General features: G+C 43.3%; 1 protein-coding gene across 14 annotated transcripts in view; it reads left to right on the plus strand.

Annotated features, from left to right (window-relative positions):
* The window catches only part of spata18 (spermatogenesis associated 18), a 103,349-nt gene that overhangs the window by 23,023 nt on the left and 59,464 nt on the right, over window positions 1-20,862 (plus strand). For all 14 annotated transcript variants that reach the window (XR_009515662.1, XR_009515659.1, XR_009515658.1 and 11 more), the window contains 3 exons: window positions 767-977; window positions 9,596-9,754; window positions 12,728-12,903. Coding sequence is in view for 9 of the 14 variants with exons in the window: in XM_059989186.1 (XP_059845169.1) it covers window positions 767-977; window positions 9,596-9,754; window positions 12,728-12,903 (546 nt within the window). In the remaining 5 variants the exon portion in view is untranslated. The remainder of the gene's footprint in view (window positions 1-766; window positions 978-9,595; window positions 9,755-12,727; window positions 12,904-20,862) is intronic.

The following is a 20,862-nucleotide window of genomic DNA, read 5'->3' on the forward strand; positions in this document are numbered from 1 at the left end:
TGGGGTTCAAAGTTCACTCTAGCATCTTGGTCTATTGACGGATTATTTGTTGTGTGTGAGCTCTGGTACAGGCACACAGATAGTTTGATATTGCTGTCTTGGCAAAATCTTGTATTCCCATATGTGCACTTGTGACAGAGACATAACAGAACCATGAGTAAGAACACCAGCTGATTTTCTCTGCTTGGTCCCAGTGAGTAATGTCATCAAATCGTTCATGGTCATGATCTAAGAGCAGTCCAATTCATAGCCGAGAGCTGACAGATGAAGGACATGCTCTCTGGGCCATTACAGACTCTTGCTGTATGAGTGCAATTGTACTTGTGCCTGAAATGAGAATTTTTTTTGCAGACTGTCAAATCATCAAGGGAGAAAGATTTCCTCTCTGTGCTTTGTAGTGAAACCATGAATCTCTTCTTTAAGAGGAGTTTACAATTTTATTTCACATTACATTCAGAGAAAATACTCCCCAAGAAATAACACGAGGAAGTAGAAATAACATGATCTCAATCTTAATGCACATTTTAAACCTGTGCCAATTCTTGTGTTGGAAAATCAGAATGTTGATAAATGTTACAGGTCACCAGGTTGTCTAATATTTCTTTCTTTCTTGTGCTTGCCCAGTCCCTTGAAAGCTAGAACTGCCAAGAGAATAAAGTATGTTTTATAATGTAACAGGTATATTTATTAACTCCAAAGCCCAGCTAAATGTTTGACTATTGCAGTTTTTGGGGAATTGTAATTGATTTGGTTCCTTGTTTTAAAGGATCCCAGGACGGCGTTCTCCGATCTCTTTTCCATCTGTGACCCGTTCCTCTCCAACTTACAGTAAACTGACTAATGCTTCACGTCAAGTACGACTGATATCACACTTCAATGACATTTATGCCAATGAGCGTCTGAATGCACAAAATCTCCTGAGGCGTTATGTTGATGATCTAGAGATGGTACAGCGAATAATATTCATTGCAACAGCAGTAAGTAGAATCATAGCTGAATGACACATTGCAATATAGTCGGGTATTTTGTCACAGCCCTGCAGATCTGGAAGTGTTTTTGATGACAATCCAATTTTTTTAGGGATTTGAATTAAATGCAGCTTTGTTTGAGGTGTGTAAAACTGAATTGTCATTCATTTTAGTGACCAGCTGGTCAAAGCTCTGAAAAGAACATGAACTGACTTCTGTCCATTCATTATAACAAAATACCAGGCAGCACAAGGTGGACTATCTGATTTGAACTAAAGTTTGAAGAGACTTTTTTCCACAGGAAAAGAATTTCTTATTCCAGTCAGTTGTAGATAGATGTTCAGTCACTGCACTGGCAGAGATTTAATAAGCAAGCTGACAGTTCCTTTAAAATAAAAGCGGATCACATTGGGATCTAGGGATATGCATAGATTCATATCCCTGTTACAATAAAAATCAAGTTCAATTTTATTGTCGTTCAACTATATACATGTATACCCCAAAACGAAACTGTTCCTCTGGACCAAGGTGCACAAATCGGTCATAACTCCCACACAACAAAGTAATATTTTCACAAATAAATCAATAAATAATAAAATATATTCCAGAAGATTTGACATTTAGTGGAAGGTACTTTTACAACCCAAGTCAAAAATAAGCGGTGTAATGCTACTGGCAGTTCATGAGTGATGAGACCTTGGTAGTGGCAGGAAGTTCAGTAGTCTCATGGCCTGGGGATCATGTTCTTTCCCATTCTGACCTACGAGCCTTAATCCAAAACGACTTTAGATCTGCAGGGCCTTTAGCAAATGGCGTTTTACAAAGTTGTGTGCAATTGAAGTACAATTGCTCATTAATGAATGAAAATGAGCCAATGCAGAAATTGTTGTGTTAAATTTCTAACCTTGATTAGACCACACTAAGTACTAGTTATACTTCAGGCCTCTATGATGTGTGTCTACAAAGATAATGGGGGTGGGGGGGGGGAAGTTAGAAGAATGATAAGAACTGAGAGTCTGCATATACCAGCAGAGAATATATAATTGGACTTTTTTTTGTGGATGGAAGTGCCTACAGCAGTGGTTCCCAACTTTTTAATGTCATGGACCAAAACAACTAAGCAAGAGGTCCATGGATCCCAGGTTGGGAACCTTTGGTCTGAGGGATAGTAGACTTCATAATTGGGCATATGTTTGAACTTCCCACTATACAGCACCATAACATTGTAGGATTGTCACAATAAATTCCCAGAAGATTTTCCAAAATTTTTGTCAGCAGTTTGATTGTGGAGATTATTTCTGAACTGGATGCAAAACTTCCTTTAAGGGGAAACTGGACAGATATGAGGGAGAAAGGCCAGATGTGCAGATAGGATGATGTAACATAAAGTGGAAGCCATCATGTATTGACCATAAAAGTTATCACTGATTTTAGTATGTTGTGATCAAAAGCTATGCAAATTCTATTAAACCCCTATGCTGGGCATGGGGGAGGGTGTGGGTGCTGGAGTCTCTGAAAATGCATTCTGTTCTTTTGGGTTTTGCCTTTACTGAGTGCTTCCCGCAAATCTCACCAGCACAGTGTTTATAAATTGAATCACCACTTGATGTCTACAAACCAATAAGGCACAAAGTTAAGATGCAATTAGATGCTTTTTTTTAATCAGTCCTCTTTATCGATCTTGGTTGTGCCTTGTATTATAAACATTTTGCTCACCAGCTAACTAAATACTTTAAAAGGGAGTTTACCAGGGTCCTTAAAACATCCATTATATTGGAGCAAATGTTTAGATCTCTGTCTACTGGAGTGATGCAGCTTCTAAGGCAACACACAAAATGCTGAAGGAACCCAGCAGGTCAGGCAGCATCTATGGAAACGAATAGACGGTCGGTGCTTCAGGCCGAAGCCCTCCTTCAGAACTGGGAAGGAAAGGGGAAGGTGCCAGAATAACAAGGTTGGGGGAGGGGAAGGAGGCTGGCTGGAAGGTGATGGGTGAAGCCAGGGTGGGTGGGAAAGGTAAAGGGCTGGAGAGGAAGGAGTCTGATGGGAGAGGAGAGTGGGCCATAGGAGAATGGGAAGGAGGTGGGGACCTGGGGAAAATAATAGGCAAGTGTGAAGAGGTAAAAGGTCAGAGTGGGGGGGGGGGAAGAGGGTGAAATTTTTTTTACTCCAAGGAGAAATTGCTATTCATGCCGTCAGGTTGGAGACCATCCAGATGGAATATAAGGTGTTGCTCCTCCACTCTGAGGGTGGCCTCAACTTGGCACAAGAGGAAGCCATGTTCTGACACATGAGAAAGGGAATTAAATTGTTTGGCTACCAGGAGATCCTACTTGTGGCAGATGGAGCAGAGGTGCTCGATGAAGTGGTCCCCCAATTTGATGGGTCTCACCAATGTAGAGGAGGTGACACCAGGAGCACTGGACACAGTGGACAACCGCAGCAGATTTGCAGGTGAAATGTTAGCATGTCTGCATGCAATTTCAAGGATGAGCACTAGATGGCAGTGCAGACCATAATCTGATTCTGGTTCCTGCGGGCAGTATTCACAACCTCAGCTCCGGAAGGGAACTATTGTGGTTTTGATGGTTAGAGATCAGGAACAGATGATACATTAGCAAGAGTATATCCAGGAGAAATAGTATAAATGATCTATTCTTTAAAGTAAAGACCAAGGGTAGTGCAGAACGGCAAGCGGAATCTCTGGAGTGAAGTTTTTTTTAGATATGTTTGAATTGAAAGGTCAAATTGGCTTTTGTCATAATATTGCGGAGTGAGGTGGTTTTTAGGTGCTGAAAGCTTGTTGGAACTATGCAGAGTAGGCGGATCATGGTGTGGCCCAGCATGCAATGCTAACTTAACACCCATGCTGCTACTTGAGTCCAATGGTCAGGCTAACATCCTGTCTTAAGCAAGAGTTGGCTAAACATTCCTTCACCTTCGCTACGTTCGGGACCTGCAACTTTTCTCTAATAGCACCTCGCGGACTGCAGCGATTCACCGCTGCCTTCCCAAGGGCAGCCGGTGAGGGGCGACTAAATGCCGGCTCAGCCTGTGAAGCCCACGTCCCTGAGTACGTACATATAATCAGTGAGGTAACTCCCACCATGGGTTCTCCCATGGCTTAGCCATTACTCACAAACTAGTTGCTGGTTAAATTGCTTGTTATTACAGCTGTACTTGCGAATGTTTGGGACTTGCTGGAGCTGGTTGAAGTTGACTGCTGACTGGAGACGCTTCCGCAGTGTTAGTTGGCATTTGCCGTTCCACAGAGCAGGACTGGGTCACTGGTCAGGAGGCTGTTAAAAGGAGTACTCTCCGCTCCTTGCTATATCCAGCCGGTGTCTTCAGGGAGCAGTTCTTGAACAGTGTTTAAGGATGTTCTCACTGAAAGCTGCCGCCCTCTGCAGGTGCAACAGAGCGAGGGTCAAATTGATGCTGGAACAACCCATCAGTTTGTACCTGACGGTTTCCAGGCTAAAGCTGAATATGCTCACAAGACAGTTCCTTCAGTAGCTGGTGTGTATTACTCCAGACTTTCAGCATCTGCAGAATCTCTTGTGACAACACCTTCCAGATTGCATAAAGGACGTTATTTATAAGCCTCATTCAAAGACTTTCATTTGGTAGAGAGCAGGAGTTGACTCTTTCCCACCGCGTAGCTTGTCGCTGACCGCAAAGCATTGCACAATGGGTACTAGGTTGGTGCCCAAATCCAGATGGTTTGTGACCACGGGCTGCTAGTTAAGCGTTGTCCCACTCCCCCCCCCCCCCACCCATTGCTGTGTAGCCTATTCCCTCGTGTGTCTGTTGACTGCCCTCTGGTTCTTCCACTTGCACTAGAGGCCGTTTACAGCCATCAGCAACTTGCCAGTCAGCATGTGGGAGGAAGCACATGGCATCATAGGGCAACATTTGATTATAAAGCCCTGGCACTGACTGGCACCTTCCAGTATGAATGTTGCAGGCTTCTGGGCTGGTTACTGGGCAAAGGCAAGGGGTAGTGAGGGTGAAAACATGCCTTTCTAACAGATAATGGGTTACTGTAGGCATTACCACTGTCCAAAGCCAATGCCTCACCCTCATCAGTCCCAATAAATAGGAATTGGCCCCTAGTTTTTTTTCTTTCTCCTCCTCATCTTGCTGCATCCCTTCATCCACCCAGTGGACCCCTCCCCTCCTCTCTCCCTTTACTCCACACTCCACCGTTCTCTCATTAGATTCTATCATCATCATTCCACCTTCTCACATCACTCCCTCCCTCATTTGCCTATTTAATCCCCTCACCTGTATCCACCCATCACTTGCTAGTTCCTCCATCATCCCTTCTCCCTCTTCTATTTATACTGACTGCCTCCCTCTTTCTTCAGTCCAGATAAAGGTTTTCGACCCAAAACAGCATCTGTCTATTTCACTCCACTCATACTGAGTTCTTTCTCTGTTGCTGTGGAATGAAGACAGTACACCACAGGAACAGGCCCTTTGGCCCAGGATGTCTGCATCAAACTCAGTCCCCATCCTAACCGGCGGCATTCCTCTTGCTGCTCTGACGCTGGCTGGCTCTCCGCGGCAACGTCCGACTCCAGGCCGCCCCGGGCTGGTAGCCACTTCCTCAGTCCTCGGAGCGAACCGTAGACTGGCTCACAGGCTTTGCAGTTCACCAAGCAACACGGATCACCGTTGCACATCTGCGTCCTCCCAGCGAGAGCACAGAACCACTCCTCTGACCCCAAGTCCACGCTGATCATTGGGCACCCATTTATACTCATTACACTAATCTGTTTGGTGCTCTCCACATTGCCATCCTTGCTTCACCGCCCCCCCCCCCCCCGAGATACTTCAACCTGGAGAGGTACTTGCACCTGGGATGTGGGAGGAATCTGGGCCACCTGGGGGGAAACCCATCCAGTTATGAGATGAATTTGTGGACTCCACACAAATAGCACCAGTGGTCAGGACTGAACTCTGGTCACTCGAGCTATGGGACAGTAGTGCACCCCTCTGCCATCTCAAAAGGTCCTCTAAACTAAATACATCCGAAAGCAATACCCGGGTTAGTGGCTACCGGTGAGAGATCATGGTGTTGGTGCTTTCATCATTACTGGCATCTTCATCCTGAACTGCCCAAATAGTATTCTAAAAATACAGGCAGTTAAAATCCTTTTAAATGTTGTAATGTTCATGACAAGAATATTTTTTAAATCCTTTTTTTTTTGAATGATGCTGCCTTTTTAGGCAATAATGGTTTAGTACTCAATTACAATCAAGTCTACAGTTTTCAGGGATTTAGCATGGGATTCGTTTAAACTGAAATTTGCACCAGTCTCGTTCCTCTGATTCCCTTGGAGAGGCTGAGAAGTGGACTCCTGAAGTGTGGGGAAAAAGTATTAGTGATGGCGGCTGCAGGTTAACTACTAATGTGCAGATTTCCCTGAGCTGCTGTCAGATACATGGAGCGATGGTAGTGGAGGGCACCAGTTTCCGTGTGATTATCACTGCCAGTGTATGTGGGTCGAAGCTGTCAAAATGACCGTTGTGCAAGCTGGTAAGGGTGCATGTTTGTGAATCTTGATGGAAGCGAGAGGGTACTGGAACACTTCAGTTTTAAGTCTGGGTTCTGAGTGATGAGGATTGTTGGTAGGTGAGATTGTAATGAACTTGAGCGGTGCCAAATGATGTCAATGCAGCTGAAGAAACACTTGTGGACCCTAACTAATCATGTAGTAGTTGCTTGCATGAGTAGGCTGCTATTCGTGTGGCAATGCATCCAGGTCGTCTGAGTCCAACTCCTGCTATTGGCCTTCAAAGTATCTGTTCCCACTGCCTTTTAAGTGTACGCTCAGAGGCTCTTGCTCTGTAAAATTCTATCCTAGCATGACAGGATGTCTGTTTCATACTGCAACTGGTAATTCTTTTCAAGCTGTGCCAAATCTACAGCTTCCCGCTAGTGCTGAACCTAAGCCAACGTTTGAAGATTTTGTAATTGCAGACACTTGAGCACTTGTTTAAAGCAAGATGCACTATTGAGAAGGGAAGCAGGAGGGGCTTGACTAGTCAAACAGCATCTGTGGAAAGAGAAATCAGTCAATATTTCGGTTCAGTGATGCTTCATCAGTACTTGGAAGGGATTTTGGTTATACCAACTCTAGAAGTCTAATTTTAATGCTTAGCAAATGAGTACTAGAGGGCATAATTTTAAAGTGAGTGGGGAAATTAATAGGAACAAGAGGGAGGTCAGGATATGGAATGGTCTGCTAAAGACCACAAAGTCATTAGACATAGGAGTAGAATAGGCCATTCAGCCCATCGAGTCCATTCCGTTACTTCATCTGCCCTCTCACCATATCCCTGGATGCCCTGATCAATCTGGAATCCATCAACTTTTGCTTTAAATATGCCCATGGCTTGGCCGCCACCACAGGCTGTGGCAGAGCATTCCACAGATTCACCACTCTTGGTGGCTAAAAAAAAAATTCTCCTTCCTTCTGTTCCAAAAGGCCACCCCTCAATTTTGAAGCTGTGCCTTCCAGTTCTGGAAACCTCCACCAGAGGGAACATCCTCTCGTATCCATCTTATCTAGTCCTTTCAACATTCAGATTCAGATTCAGTTTATTGTCATTTAGAAACCACAAATACAATGCAGTTAAAAAATGAGACAACGTTCTCCAGAATGATATCATGAAAAAGCACAAAACAGACCACACAAGAAAAACCACATAACGTTTGGTAACCCCCAATCCAGAGTCCGGAGACGCTGCTGCGTATCGATATCGTGCTACTATCTTACCGTCTTAATGTAGGTTTCAATGAAATTCCCACGTAGTCTTCTAAACTCCAGTGAATACAGGGTCAAAGCTGCCAAATGCTCTTCATATATTAACCTCTTCATTCCCAGAATAATCCTCGTGAAGCTCAGCCTCTCCAATGACAATACATCCTTTCTGTGATTATGGGGCCCAAAACTGTTGACAATACTTGCAGTGCGGCCTGACTTATAAAGGTTCAGCATTACCTCCTCGTTTTTATATTCTAATCTCCTTGAAAAGAATGCCAACATTGCATTTGTCTTCTTTACCACAGTCTCAGCCTGTGACTTAACTAATTCACATGGGTCAATCTAATTTTCTGGTTGCCAGTAAGCTGCCTCAGTATAGCATTGTCCTGACCTTTATAGACCTGGGGAAAATGATAGTTGGGGTAGAAATGTTAAATGGTAAGTCATACTGAATTAATCAGCAAATCAATTTGTCCAAATAGAAGCAGTTGCTCTCCTATCAAACCAACCAAAGTCAGAAATCTAAATCTCAGATTTTCTTGTCTCTGTACTTTTCATGATTGCATGTGTACAGAGAGGAAAAAAAATCACAGAATGAATAAGTAGATAATAAGAGATGTTTTTAGGCAATGTTGTTGGGTGACAAAGATAAATTTCTCAAATGCAATTGTTTTTAATGTATATTCAGGTTTGGGAATCTAGACTTTGCTGAAAAAGTCAGCATTCACTACCTCCAATTCTGCTTTTGTAGCTGTTCTTTGTTAAACCTCCATCATCCCTCTGGTGAAGGTACTCCCACAGGGATGTTCAGTGGGGAAAGCATCTAAATGTTGGCATTTTCTGGTGATACAGTTCCAGGATGAAAGGCAGAGCAGACTCGATGGGCCAAATGGTCTACGGCTCCTATATCTTATGGTCGTAAGATTGTGTGTATAGTTTGGTGTGGAATGTCCCGGAGGTAGAAGAATTGGGAGGAACTGAAAGGGTAACCTGGGTGGGCACCAGAAGTACATTTTGTAGATGGTATGCAGTGTATCCATGGTCAATTGATAGTGAGGGAATTTGGTGAGACTGAGGGCCGATCAAATGACCTGCACCGCCCTGAACGATGTCAAACTTCTTTCATATTTTTGGTATTGCTGTTCTTCAAGGAAGTGGGGAGTATTCCACCACCCTGTAGATGCTGGAAAGGCCTTGGTGTCAAGAGGTGTACCACTCTGTGATGCCCTGCTCTTCTAACCACAGTATCTCAATGGCTGCTCCAGTTAAGTCTCATCATCTTCCCGGGATGTTGCTGGGAGCAACTCCATGATGATAATGCCATTGAGCATTATGGGTAGCTGTTTAGACTCTGTACTGAAAGATGGTTATTGCCTGGCAGTTTAGCGACAAGAGCATTATCTGCCTCCTAAACAGCTCAAGCCCGAATGTCTTCCAGGTCTTATTCCGTGTAGGTTGGTTCACTACTACATTCCTTTGTTTGTGTTCTTACTACCTGTTCCCATTCACTCAATAACCAGAGCACTTTGCAGCTTATCGCCATGGTTACTCTGGTTTTCTCCTTGCAGAGACTTGCCTCCTCCCACACCTCCCTGCAGCTTTGCAAACTGACTTTAGTGTCCTTGTCACTTCTGACGAGGGGTCACTGACCAGAACAATTGACAGGTTTCTCCTCCCATGTGCTGACTATTTCCAGCACTTCCTGTTTTTGTTTCGACCATCTCTTTCCCGATGACGATAATGCGAGAGGGGTTCAGGCCTGTAGGAGCTGACATGTCAAAGATGGAAATGATCAGACAGTACCAGCGAAATTGTGTCTAAACTGAATGCTTCTGCTCCCGTTGACTTTAGGAGGCTTTTCAGGCAGCAAAAACAGCATTCCGACAATTCAAGCTGCGGGTACGGAAAATGCTGTCACCATCGCACCGTGGCCCAGAGTCGCTGGATGACAACGTGATGGATTACATCATTCGCAATCAGGATCTCTATGATGTCCAGTGCAGCATTGATGTATGTATCTATAAGGAATGTGTCAGTCCCTGTATTTATTGCTAATTCAATTTCTAGTTGTACATCTTTCTTTGTATAAGTTCAGTAATTTATATCAACTTTGCTGAAGAATGCCCCCCAGAATTTCTGAACCTTTCACCCAATTTGTTTAATATTGTGTAATATTAAAATTCATGTGGATTAGAGAAACTTCAGAACTTGCAGAAACACACTTTATCCATGCAATGCTGATCTTGCCACATCATAGTTTAAAACATCAGAATGATTAGTGAGCAAAAACAAGAGGAAGAAATAGATAATTTGTGTGCATTAAATGCATACACAGAGCCAGTGTTTCCATCCAATAGCTTAAAAGATGTTAATTATCTCATCAGAAATGAGGAGATCAAATGTTAGTTTTACTGGGCACTCAAAACAGTGTTAAAGTAGTAACACACACAATGCTGGAGGAACTCTTCAGGTCAGGCCGCATCTAAGGAGAGGAACAAAGTAGATGTTTCGGGCGGAGACCATTCATCAGGACTATATTTAGTATTAAAATAGTTTAGTGGCCTAGGAATCCATCTGTATTTTTAATGGTGCACTAAAGACTGATTGTGTAGTATGCATATGTTTTGACATTAGTGTTCAGTGCACAAAATTGTTCAGTGTCTGAGCCCAAAGTATCAGTGTTGCCATTTGTAGAACCGAGCAGTCAATGTTTTGGGCTGAGACCCTTCATCAGGACTGAAGAGGGAGGGGGCAGGAGCCCTATAAAGAAGTTGAGGGGAGGATGGGAAGGAGAAGGCTGGTAGGTGCCAGGTGGAAAAACCAATCAGAGGAAAGATCGAGGGGTGGGGGAGGGGAAGCAGGGAGGGGATAGGCAGGAGAGGTGAAGAAGGAATGTAAAGGGAAAGCACTGTGTAGTAGAAGAAGGCAGAATCATGAGAGAGGTGATAGACAGCTGGAGGAGGAGGCAGAGTGAAACTGGAATGGGGGAAGGGAGAGGGGGGGAAATTACCAGAAGTTGGAGAATTCGATGTTCATACCAAGGGGCTGGAGACTACCCAGACGGTGGATGAGGTGTTATTCCTCCAACCTGAGTTTGGCCTCATCATGGCAGTAGAGGAGGCCATGTATGGACATATCAGAATGGGAATGTGAAGCAGAGTTGAAGTGGGTGGCAACCAGAGATCCTGTGGTGGAGGGAGCAGAGGTGCTCGATGAAGCGGTCCCCCAATCTGTGAGATCTCCCACCTGGCACTTATCCCTGCAAGCGTAAGTGCTACACCTGTCCCTACACCTCCTCTCTTACCACCATTCAGGGCCCCAAACAGTCCTTCCAGGTGAGGCAACACTTCACTTGTGAGTCTGTTGGGGTAATCTATTGCATCCGGTGTTCCAAGTGCAGCCTCCTCTACATCGGTGAGACCCGATCCTCCTTTACTGCCATGATGAGGCCAAACTCAGGCTGGAGGAGCAACACCTCATCCACCATCTGGGTAGCCTCCAGCCCCTTGGTATGAACATCGAATTCTCCAACTTCTGGTAATTCCCTTCCTCTCCCTTCCACCATCCCACCTTCACTCTGCCTCCTCTTCTAGCTGCCTGTCACCTCCCTCATGATTCTGCCTTCTACTACCCATAAAGCTTTCTCCTTACATTCCTTCACCATTCCTGCCTATCCCCTCCCTGCTTCCCCTCCCACCACCCTTGATCTTTCCTCTGATTGGTTTTTCACCTGGCACCTACCAGCCTTCTCCTTCCCACCCTCCCCAACCTTCTTTATAGGGCTCCTGCCCCCTTCCTCTTCAGTCCTGACGAAGGGTCTCGGCCCAAAATGTTGACTGCTCGTTTCCATGGATGCTGCCCGACCTGCTGAGTTCATCCAGCTAGTTGTGTGTGTTGCTTTGACCACAGCATCTGTGTTGCCATTTGATAGTTCGCATTCTTGCACCTCCAGGAATGGGCAAGACATCCAGAAAATGGGCTTGGGAAAGTGCCTGACTAAAAGGTTGTAATTAGAGCTTGATTTGGGCTTTGAATCATATTTGTACTGGAAGGTCCACTGAGATCATGAGCGGATGGGTGTCATCTCTGTGTGCAGTCAGTGGGAAACCGAAGGAGAGCAGGTAAAACAAATCAATTAAAGGACTTGCAACTGGATCAGGTTACGGTGTTGGATGAAACTTGGTCCAGGAGGAGGCAGCACTCCAAGCCAAGGGTGGCCAGCAACTGCTGCTACATGGAATAATGTGTTCTAATACCCTGGCAGTAAGCTCTTTTCTCTTCCTGATCAAAATCGAGTGCTGAAACCATGGAAATAGGCAGTTCCCACCTGCATTCTATCACATGTGATGCCTCTTCAATTTTGAAGAGGTATTTGAGGTAATAGAAAGCAGGTGGGCACTCGGGAACACCTAAATTTGATGCCATACTAGGAAACTGGCTCCCCATTCTTCAATAATTTAATTTGCTGTTATGTATAACTCTACTGTTCCATATGTTGTGGTGAGATTAACTTCTGGGTGAGAGTTATTATTGTACTGTATACTATAACCACATGCGTACTTTATTGTCACCATTTACAAAACCATATTAACATTGTTTTATGATAATCTAAGTCAGGACCAAATGCTGGCAGATTGCCCTCTTTAAGCTAAGATGTTTTTTCATCTATGAATAAACTTTAGATATTGGAGTACGCACTGCATTTTAAATAAGTTTTCACTAACTCTTTGAGATGGCCACTAAAATATTTCCATTAATTTATTACTAATTTTAATTTCACTCGTTTCAACGAATCCCCCCCCCCCCCCAAAAAAAAAACTACAAGCTAGCTGATACCATTTGGCTGTTGGCAAGTCAGTCAATGTTTTGATATGAGGTGAATAATTCGTCAGTAACCTGTGGGATTTTTAAAATTATATAGTGGATTGGACATGTTCCACTACAGGATAGCCCATTTAAAAAGATCAACTTGTATTTCAACAGGATGTGATCCGTAGCATTAGCGTCCATCCAAAGATCTCGATGCCGCCCGAAGTTGACTTTATATTGATCAGCAGTTTTATCCGTGAAATTTGCCGTGTAGCCTTTGCCATGCAGACCCTGGAGCCCCCACTTGACATAGCCTTCACGGCGGATGGTGAACTCTTCAATGAGAATAAGTAAGAGTGCCTTCCATTGTATCAACAGCAACAAATTCTGCTTGGTGTTTTTAGTGTAGCAAATCATCCCAAAGTAATTCATGGGAGTGTTGCCAAATTTAAAAACTTACATCTACCTATTTAAGGAAGTAGTAGGACAGATTTGTTCAGAGCTAGAACTGAAGGAGCAGGAAGTTACTTATTTTAGGTGTCCGTGAAAGAATCCTTCAGCTTGGTGATAGTTTAATGATAAAAGCTAACTTTATTTATTATTGGTACAGTGAAATGCTTCATTTGGGTCAAGTCAGTGGAGATTGTGCTGGACAGCCCACAGCTGTTGCTGTGCTTCCAGAGCAAACCTACTCACTAACCCTAACCGTAGGGTGTGGGCGGAAGCCAAAACACCCAGAGCAAACCCATGCAGGGTGAATGTACAGACTCCTTACAGGTAGCAGCAGGAATTGAAACCCCAGATTAGTAATTGCTGTGTTGTGTTCCACACTACCATGCTGCCCCAGTTAACAATCAAACTGGTGATGGTGGAGCAAGAACTTGGAACGAATAAAGAGCAGGCACTCAAACAGTACTTGAGGTTATAGAGATGAGGAAGGGCTGAGGCCATTTGAAAACTGAAGTTTAAAAGTTGAGATGGTGCTTGACTTGGAGGCCATTAAGTTTATGGGAAAATGAGTGATGGGTGAAATAGCCTTGATGTGATTTTATACAATGGATCATCTGAAAATCTGCTGTCCAAGTTTCTGCAAAGTAGAATGAGCAGTGGTTTGGAGTCTATCAGCATTATTTGTTGTTTCAGTAATGCAGGCAGAGTTAGAGCTTGCAGAAAATAACAATGTTAATGGATATTTGCAGGATCAGAAACACAGCTTGGCTGACGTCCGACATCAAACCTGTTTCAGTTGGGACAGGTGCTGTGAAGAGGGAGAAATAATGACCACTTGCACAGATCAGCTATGTTCCCAGTATTCAGCTGGAGGATATTTCTGCTTGTTTAATGTTGTAGGTAAAGATGTGTTTGATCGGTGTACATGTGGAAATTGCAAACACAATGGTATGACCATTGCTCAAGTCATCAGTGAAGAATACTGGTATTGCCTCTGCACCTGGCAAAAACATGCTGAATAGCCTAAATTGGCTTTCAGTTTTCTCATTATAATATTGGCCACATTTTGCTTATAAAGCATTTCAGAACATTCTGGAGTTGTTTAAGCAAAGCCAACATATCAAACTAGAGGTGTCCTATTTATTGAGAGCATTGAAGATTCATAACTCAAGAAAGATGCCCCAATTTTTGGGAGGAAAAGGACCTAGAAGTAAAAACATCTTTTCCTTTTATTTGTGATGCTGTTTTTTTTTAAAAAAAGAGAGAGAACTCGTGGTTTTGTTCGCTACAATTTTCTGGCTATTCTGTCATTACTTGTGCTAAATTAATACAGCTGACAATACCGACTAACTTGCTGATGGCAACAATCGGTCTTAAACTTTATTTCTGATACTTTTTTATGAATTAATAATCCTCCATACAGCCTTACTGCAATATTCCTTGGGCATTTTTTTATTTGCTTAAAGTTGCAGGATAATCAGTGATGCCTTTTAAACAAACTAATTAATCACTGTTGGTATCCCAGTTGACCTTTTAAGCTAGAAATCATTATCAATGTTAAGAGTAGTCACAAGCTTTGTGATTTAACTAGCCTATCTTTATGTTCTGTTATAACACAAGTGCTAACCTATTTGCTTAAAATTTGTAACCACTATGCAAAAACAGATGAAAAAATTCCATATGAGCATGAGCTCATCAATTTGATTTCCCAACTTTTACTAGTTTGTTATTAAAATAGAGTAAACAGAGAATCTAACTATCATTTTGTAATGATGCAAAAAGACAGTTCTATAAGCTGCTAAAACTGATTATACCATAACATAATCCATATTGTAGTAGAGTAGTATTGTAGGGATATCATCAAAACCTACAGAAAGGTCTTGATAGATTGGATGTGGGGAGTCTAGGACTAGAAGGCACAACCTCAGAATGGAGGGTATCCATTTAGAACAGGGATAAAGAGTAATTTCTTTAGTCTGAGTGCTGAATTCATTGCCACAGGTGGCTGTGGAGGCCAGTCATTGGGCATATATAAGACGGAGGTTGATAGGTTCTTGATTAGTCAGGACATGAAGGGTTACGGGGAGAAGGCAGGAGACTGGGGCTGAGAGGGAAATGGATCAGTCATCATGAAATCAGAGCAGACTTGGGCAAAATGGCCTAATTCTGCTTCTATATCACATTGTCTTATAAGTGTAAATCTTACTCAGATTTTGATATTACAAACATTATGAAAAAGCAAATCTTTTGCTGTTGAATTCATTAAATTATAAAACTGACTGTTCACCTAAAATTGGATACAGATAGTAATGCGAGAAATGAACAAAATCTAAAAGCATTAGTAACATGCACACGAGGCAGGAGAAACTCAGTAGGCCAGGCAGCGTCTGTTGGGGGGGGGGGGGAGTAGAATAAAGAATTGATGTTTCAGCAGAGACTCTATCCTGATAAAGGGTCTTGGCCTGAATCGTTGGCTTCATTCCTCCTCCATTCCTGTTATCTGACCTGATGACTTCCTCTGGCATTTTAACTGGATTTCCAGTACATGCAGGATCTCCTTTATCTAAAAGCACTGCTCAGCAAATCTCTCAAAGCTGCCTCAACTCTGACAATGATTAGCTGAGAGTGTGTTTGAAATCCATTCACATAATGGCCTGTTTCTGTGCTGAACATTGAGTCTGTTTCTGTCATGCCATCTGTCCAGACCAGTGGTTGTGCTCTACAGGAATCTCCACCCACAGTGTTTGCTTATATCTAATCCTGTCAGCACATTCTTCTGTTCCTTTTTTCTCCTTGTGTTTATTGAATTACCCTCGAGTGCCTCAGCTATGACTTACATTAGCAAGTTTGATACTCTAACTATTTCAAAAGTACCGAAATAGATCACTGTCCCACGAGTGGCTTCCCCTATCACTTCCCATCTAGCTTCCTTCCCTCTTCCTTTTCAGTCCCGAAAAAGGGTCTCAGCCTGAAACATCAACTGTTTATTAATTTCCATAGATGTTGCCTTAGCCGATGAGTTCATCCAGTAGTTTGTGTGTTACATAGAAAACCCACAGCACAATACAGACCCTTTGGCCCACAAAGCTGTGCTGAACATGTCCTTACCTTAGGAATTAACTAGGGTTACCCTTAGCCCTCTGTTTTTCTGAGCTCCATATACCAGTCCAGGAGTCTCTTAAAAGACCCTATTGTATCCGCCTCTACCACCGTCACTGGCAGCCCATTCTATTCGTTACTCTGCGTTTTATTTTTTAAAAAAAACTTATCCCTGACATCTCTGTACCAACTTCCAAGCACCTTAAAACTATGCCCTCTCGTGCTTGTCATTTCAGCCCTGGGAAAAGCGTATCCACACGATCAATGCATCTCATTATCTTGTACACCTCTATCAGTCACCACTCATCCTCCATTGCTCCAAGAAGAAAAGGCTGAGTTCACTCAATCTATTCTCATAAGGCGTGCTCCCCAATCCAGGTGTAACCCCCTGGGTTGCCTCAGGCTCGCTCACACTCGTTCTCGTCTAGGGGGAGCAGCCTTCGGCCCCGCCAAACTGGGTAATCAGCTGGTGTGGATGCTGTGTGATGTCCCCGCCTCGCCCAAAAACAGACAGTACACCATATGCGATTAAATGAGTACAATTTATAAAGGTTACTATAACTAAGTGATTAATAACGATACAGTATATATGAAGAGAAAATTAAAGAAAAGGCGCCAAACTTATCAAAGTCCAAACCACTTCGTGCACAACCGTTGGAGCTCAATTACTGAAGTCTTCTGGCCACCATTTGATCCCCTCCGAACTCCTCGACTCGCAGCTCAGGACCCTCCGAACTCCTCGACTCTCCAAACAACTCAGGACCCTCCGAGTGGTCAACCAAGCACATCTAGCTTCATCCCCCCCCTCCTCGGAGAATCTCCTGGCCTCGGACCCCCCTTTGGGGTCCGATCCTCGCCCAGCTTAGAGCATTGTGTCCTCTCTCTCGACCCCCTCGCGCCGATCTGCCCAAAAGCCCGTCAACAAAAGCTTACAGACTCAGAAGAAAGAACATTAATCCCCATTTGGTTTACAAAGGAATACCATTCTCGTTATCAGTAAATTTTAACCCAAACAAGCTTCCAGCACTCTCTCGCAACAAAGGAGCATTCCTGCTAGTTAACCAAACAAAGCCCTTTTGATTACATACACAGTAACAAAGAAAAAAAGAAGAAACCCCCTTTACACAGGCAACATCCTTGTAAATCTTCTCTGCACCCTTTCTATTTTTTCCACATCCTTCCTATAGTGAGGCAACCAGAACTGAGCACAGTACTCTAAGTGGGGTCTGACCAGGGTCCTATATAGCTGCAACATTAGCTCTCGGCTCCTAAACTCAATCCCATGATCAATGAAGGCCAATGCATCGTATGCTTTCTTAACCGCAGAGTCAACCTGTGTGGCAGCCTTGAGTGTCCTATGGACTCTGACCCCAAGTGTTGCTTAAGATTAAACGGAATCCATATAGAGCTAGATAACTGGATAAAATTCGGTTTGGTGAAATGAATGAGGGTGGTAGTGGAGAGCTGTTTTTCAGACTGCAGAACTGTGACCAGTTGTGTTCTGCATCTGCTGTTTGGATGAGAATGTAATTATCATGGATAGTATGTGTGCAGATGACACCAACATTGTTGATATAATGGACAGTGAAGAAGGTTATAAGTTTACTGGGAAAGGGGCCCAAGGAAGGGCAGATGGAATTTAACTTAGTAAAAATCAGCACTTTGCACTTGTCCAAGTTAAACCATGGCAGGACTTGCATAGTAAATGTCCCTGGAACAGAGAGATCTAGGCATACGATGGATTCTTTCCTAAAGATGGTGACACAAATAGGCAGAAAAGTGAAGAAAGCATTTGACACAGTTGACTTCAACGTCAAAGTCAAGTTTTCTGCAATATTTACAATTTCATTTACGTACAGGTGCAATGAAAACTTGTTTGCAGCAGCCTCATAGGCACATGGCATCAGATACATGTCTTGCACATGAAAAAGCACAAATTGTGCATAAATTAGAACAAAGAAATCTAATTCCATTGGAGTGCAGTGTGGTCTTAGTGCTGCTCCACTGATTTGTGCAGTTTAATTCAAGGGAAGTAGCTGTTCCTGAACCTGGTACTGTAGAACTCCAGGGTTGTGCACCTCCCGCTCGTTTGTTGGGCATTGCATACAACACACAATTTCTTGTTAAGATCACACGTGCAGTATAGTTTGCAGTTCCTGTCAGCTAGCTAAAAAAAGGATTCACAAAAATGTCACCAGGACAGGAGGGCTTCAGTTATAAGTTTTTTTCAGTTGTATAAAGAATAAAAGAGAGGTGAGAGTTGATATTGGACCACTGGAAAATGGTACTGGTGAGGGAGTAATGGGGACAAAGAAAAGGCAGATAAACTTGAGTACTTTGCTTAAGTCTTTACTGTGGAAGACATTAACTGTATGTCAGAGATCTGTGAGTGTCAGGGAGCAGGAGTTGAGTGCCATTGCTATTACAAAGGAAACTGAAAGGTTTAAAGGTGGATAAGTCACCTGGACCAGATGGACTACATCCCAGAGTCCTGAGAGGTTGCTGAAGGAATAATGGATGCATTGATCTTGGTCTTTCAAGAATCACTTGATTCTGGCATGGTCCTGGAGGAATGGAAAATCACAAATGTCACTCCACTCTTCAAGAAGGGAAGAACACAAGAGGAAATCTCGCCTAACCTCAGTGGTTGAGAAAGTGTTGGAGTCCATTAAGGATGAAGTGTTGGGGTACTTGGAGACTAAACATAAAATAAGTCGAGGTCAGCATGATCTCTGTAAAGAGGGACAAAAGAGGCTGTGGATGTCATTTACTTGGATTTTCAGAAGGCATTTTGATAAGGTGCCATACAAGGCTGCTTAACAATAAAATCATGTGCCATTATAGGAAAGATACTGGCATGGATAGAGGAATGACTGACAGGCAGAAGGTAGTGAATGGAAATAAAGGGGATCTTTTCAGGTTGTCTGCTAGTGACTAGTGGTGTTCCTCAGGGGCCAAGTATTCGGACCGCTACTTTACATGTTGCTTGTCAATGATTTAGATAATGGAATTGTTGGCAAAGTTTGCAGATGATACAAAGATAGATGGAGGGGATGGTAGTGCTGAGGAAGCAATGCGATTGTAACAGGACTTGGACAAATTGGAAGAATGGGCAAAAAAGTGTCAGATGGAATACGGTGTTGGGAAATAAATGATAATGCTTTTTGGTAAAAGGAACAATAGTGCGGACTATTTTCAAAATGGGGAGAAGGTTCAAATGTCAGAGGTGCAAGGGGACTTGGGAGTCCTTGTGTAAGACTCCCAGAAGGTTAATTCACAGGTTGAGTCTGTGGTAAAGAAGGCAAATGTAATGTTGCCATTTATTTCAAGGGGAATACACTATAAAAGCAAGGAGATAATGTTGAGCCTTTATAAGACACTAGTCAGGCCGCACTTGGAGTGTTGTCAACAGATTTGGGGCCCCATATCTCAGAAAGAATGTATTCTCTTTGGAGAGAGAGTCCAGAGGAGGTTCACAAGGATTATTCTGGGAATGAAGGATTTAACATATGAGGAGCATTTGGTAGCTTTGGGCCTGTACTCACTGGAATTTGGAATGCGTGGGGATCTCACTAAAATCTACTGAATGTTGAAAGCACTAGATATGCGGGAAGTGGAGAGGATGGTCCTGCTGGTGGAGGTATCCAGAACTAGACTGTACAAGCTCAAAGCTGAAGGGTGACCTTTTAGAACAGAAGTAAGGAAGAATTTTATTTGGCCAAAGAGTGACAAATCTATGAAATGCTCTGCCACAGACTGCGGTGGAGGCCAGGTCTGTGGGTATATTCAAAGCGGAAGTTGATAGATTCCTGGTCGGTTGGGGCAGCAAAAGATGTGGGAAGAGAGCAGGTGCATGGGTTGAATGGGGTCCAGGATCAGCCATGGTGAAATGGTGGAGTGGACTGAATGGCCTAATTCTCCTATGTCTTGTGGTCTTGAGGCAAATCTGTATAGGCTTGGGATGAATCTTCTGGAGTGTAGGGTGCTGAGGAGCGAACTTGTAGAGCTGTATAAAATCATGATGTGCGTAGAAAAGGTGAAAGGTCAGTCTTTTTCCCAGGGTAGGGAAGTCTAAATCTACAGAACCTGAATTTGAGGTGTTTGGGGGTGGGGTGCGTATTTAAAGGGGAGCTGTGAGGCAGCCTTTTCACACAGGGAGTGACTTGTAGAAGGAATTGCTGGAGGCAGGCACAATTATAAAATTTAATTTAAAAGCTATCTGGAAAGATACATGGATAGAAAAGAGAGGCACATTAGTCAACATGGAGACATTGAGCCTTGGAGCTTTCATGCTGTTTGGCTCGGATTCTAATGGTTAAGCTGTATTAACCTCATCAAACAACTTGGGTCCATATATTTTGAAACCTTGTTATAGCTATGCCTCATAGAAATGGATAAGTTGGTTTATTATTTTCACATGTACTGATGTACAGTGAATGCTTGTCTTGTATTCTGTAGATACTGGTCAAATTTCAGAATCTGGTTTGATATATCTAGCATATGTTGTGGAATTTGTTTTGCAGTAGAGTGCAATACATGCACAAAATGACAGTAAGAAACATATATTAAATAAGTAGTGGAAAAATAGTAGGGTAGTGGACATTGTCCATTCGAAAATCTGATAGCTTGGGGGGGGTGGGGTGGGAGCTGTTCCGGAAATACTGATGGTGTTTTCATGCTCCTGTACCACCACCTTGGTGATACCAATGAGAAGACAACGTGCCTTAGGTGATGGGGGTCCTTAATGATAGTTGCTGCCT

Source organism: Hypanus sabinus, chromosome 14, assembly GCF_030144855.1.
Source record: "Hypanus sabinus isolate sHypSab1 chromosome 14, sHypSab1.hap1, whole genome shotgun sequence".
Taxonomy (NCBI): domain Eukaryota; kingdom Metazoa; phylum Chordata; class Chondrichthyes; order Myliobatiformes; family Dasyatidae; genus Hypanus; species Hypanus sabinus.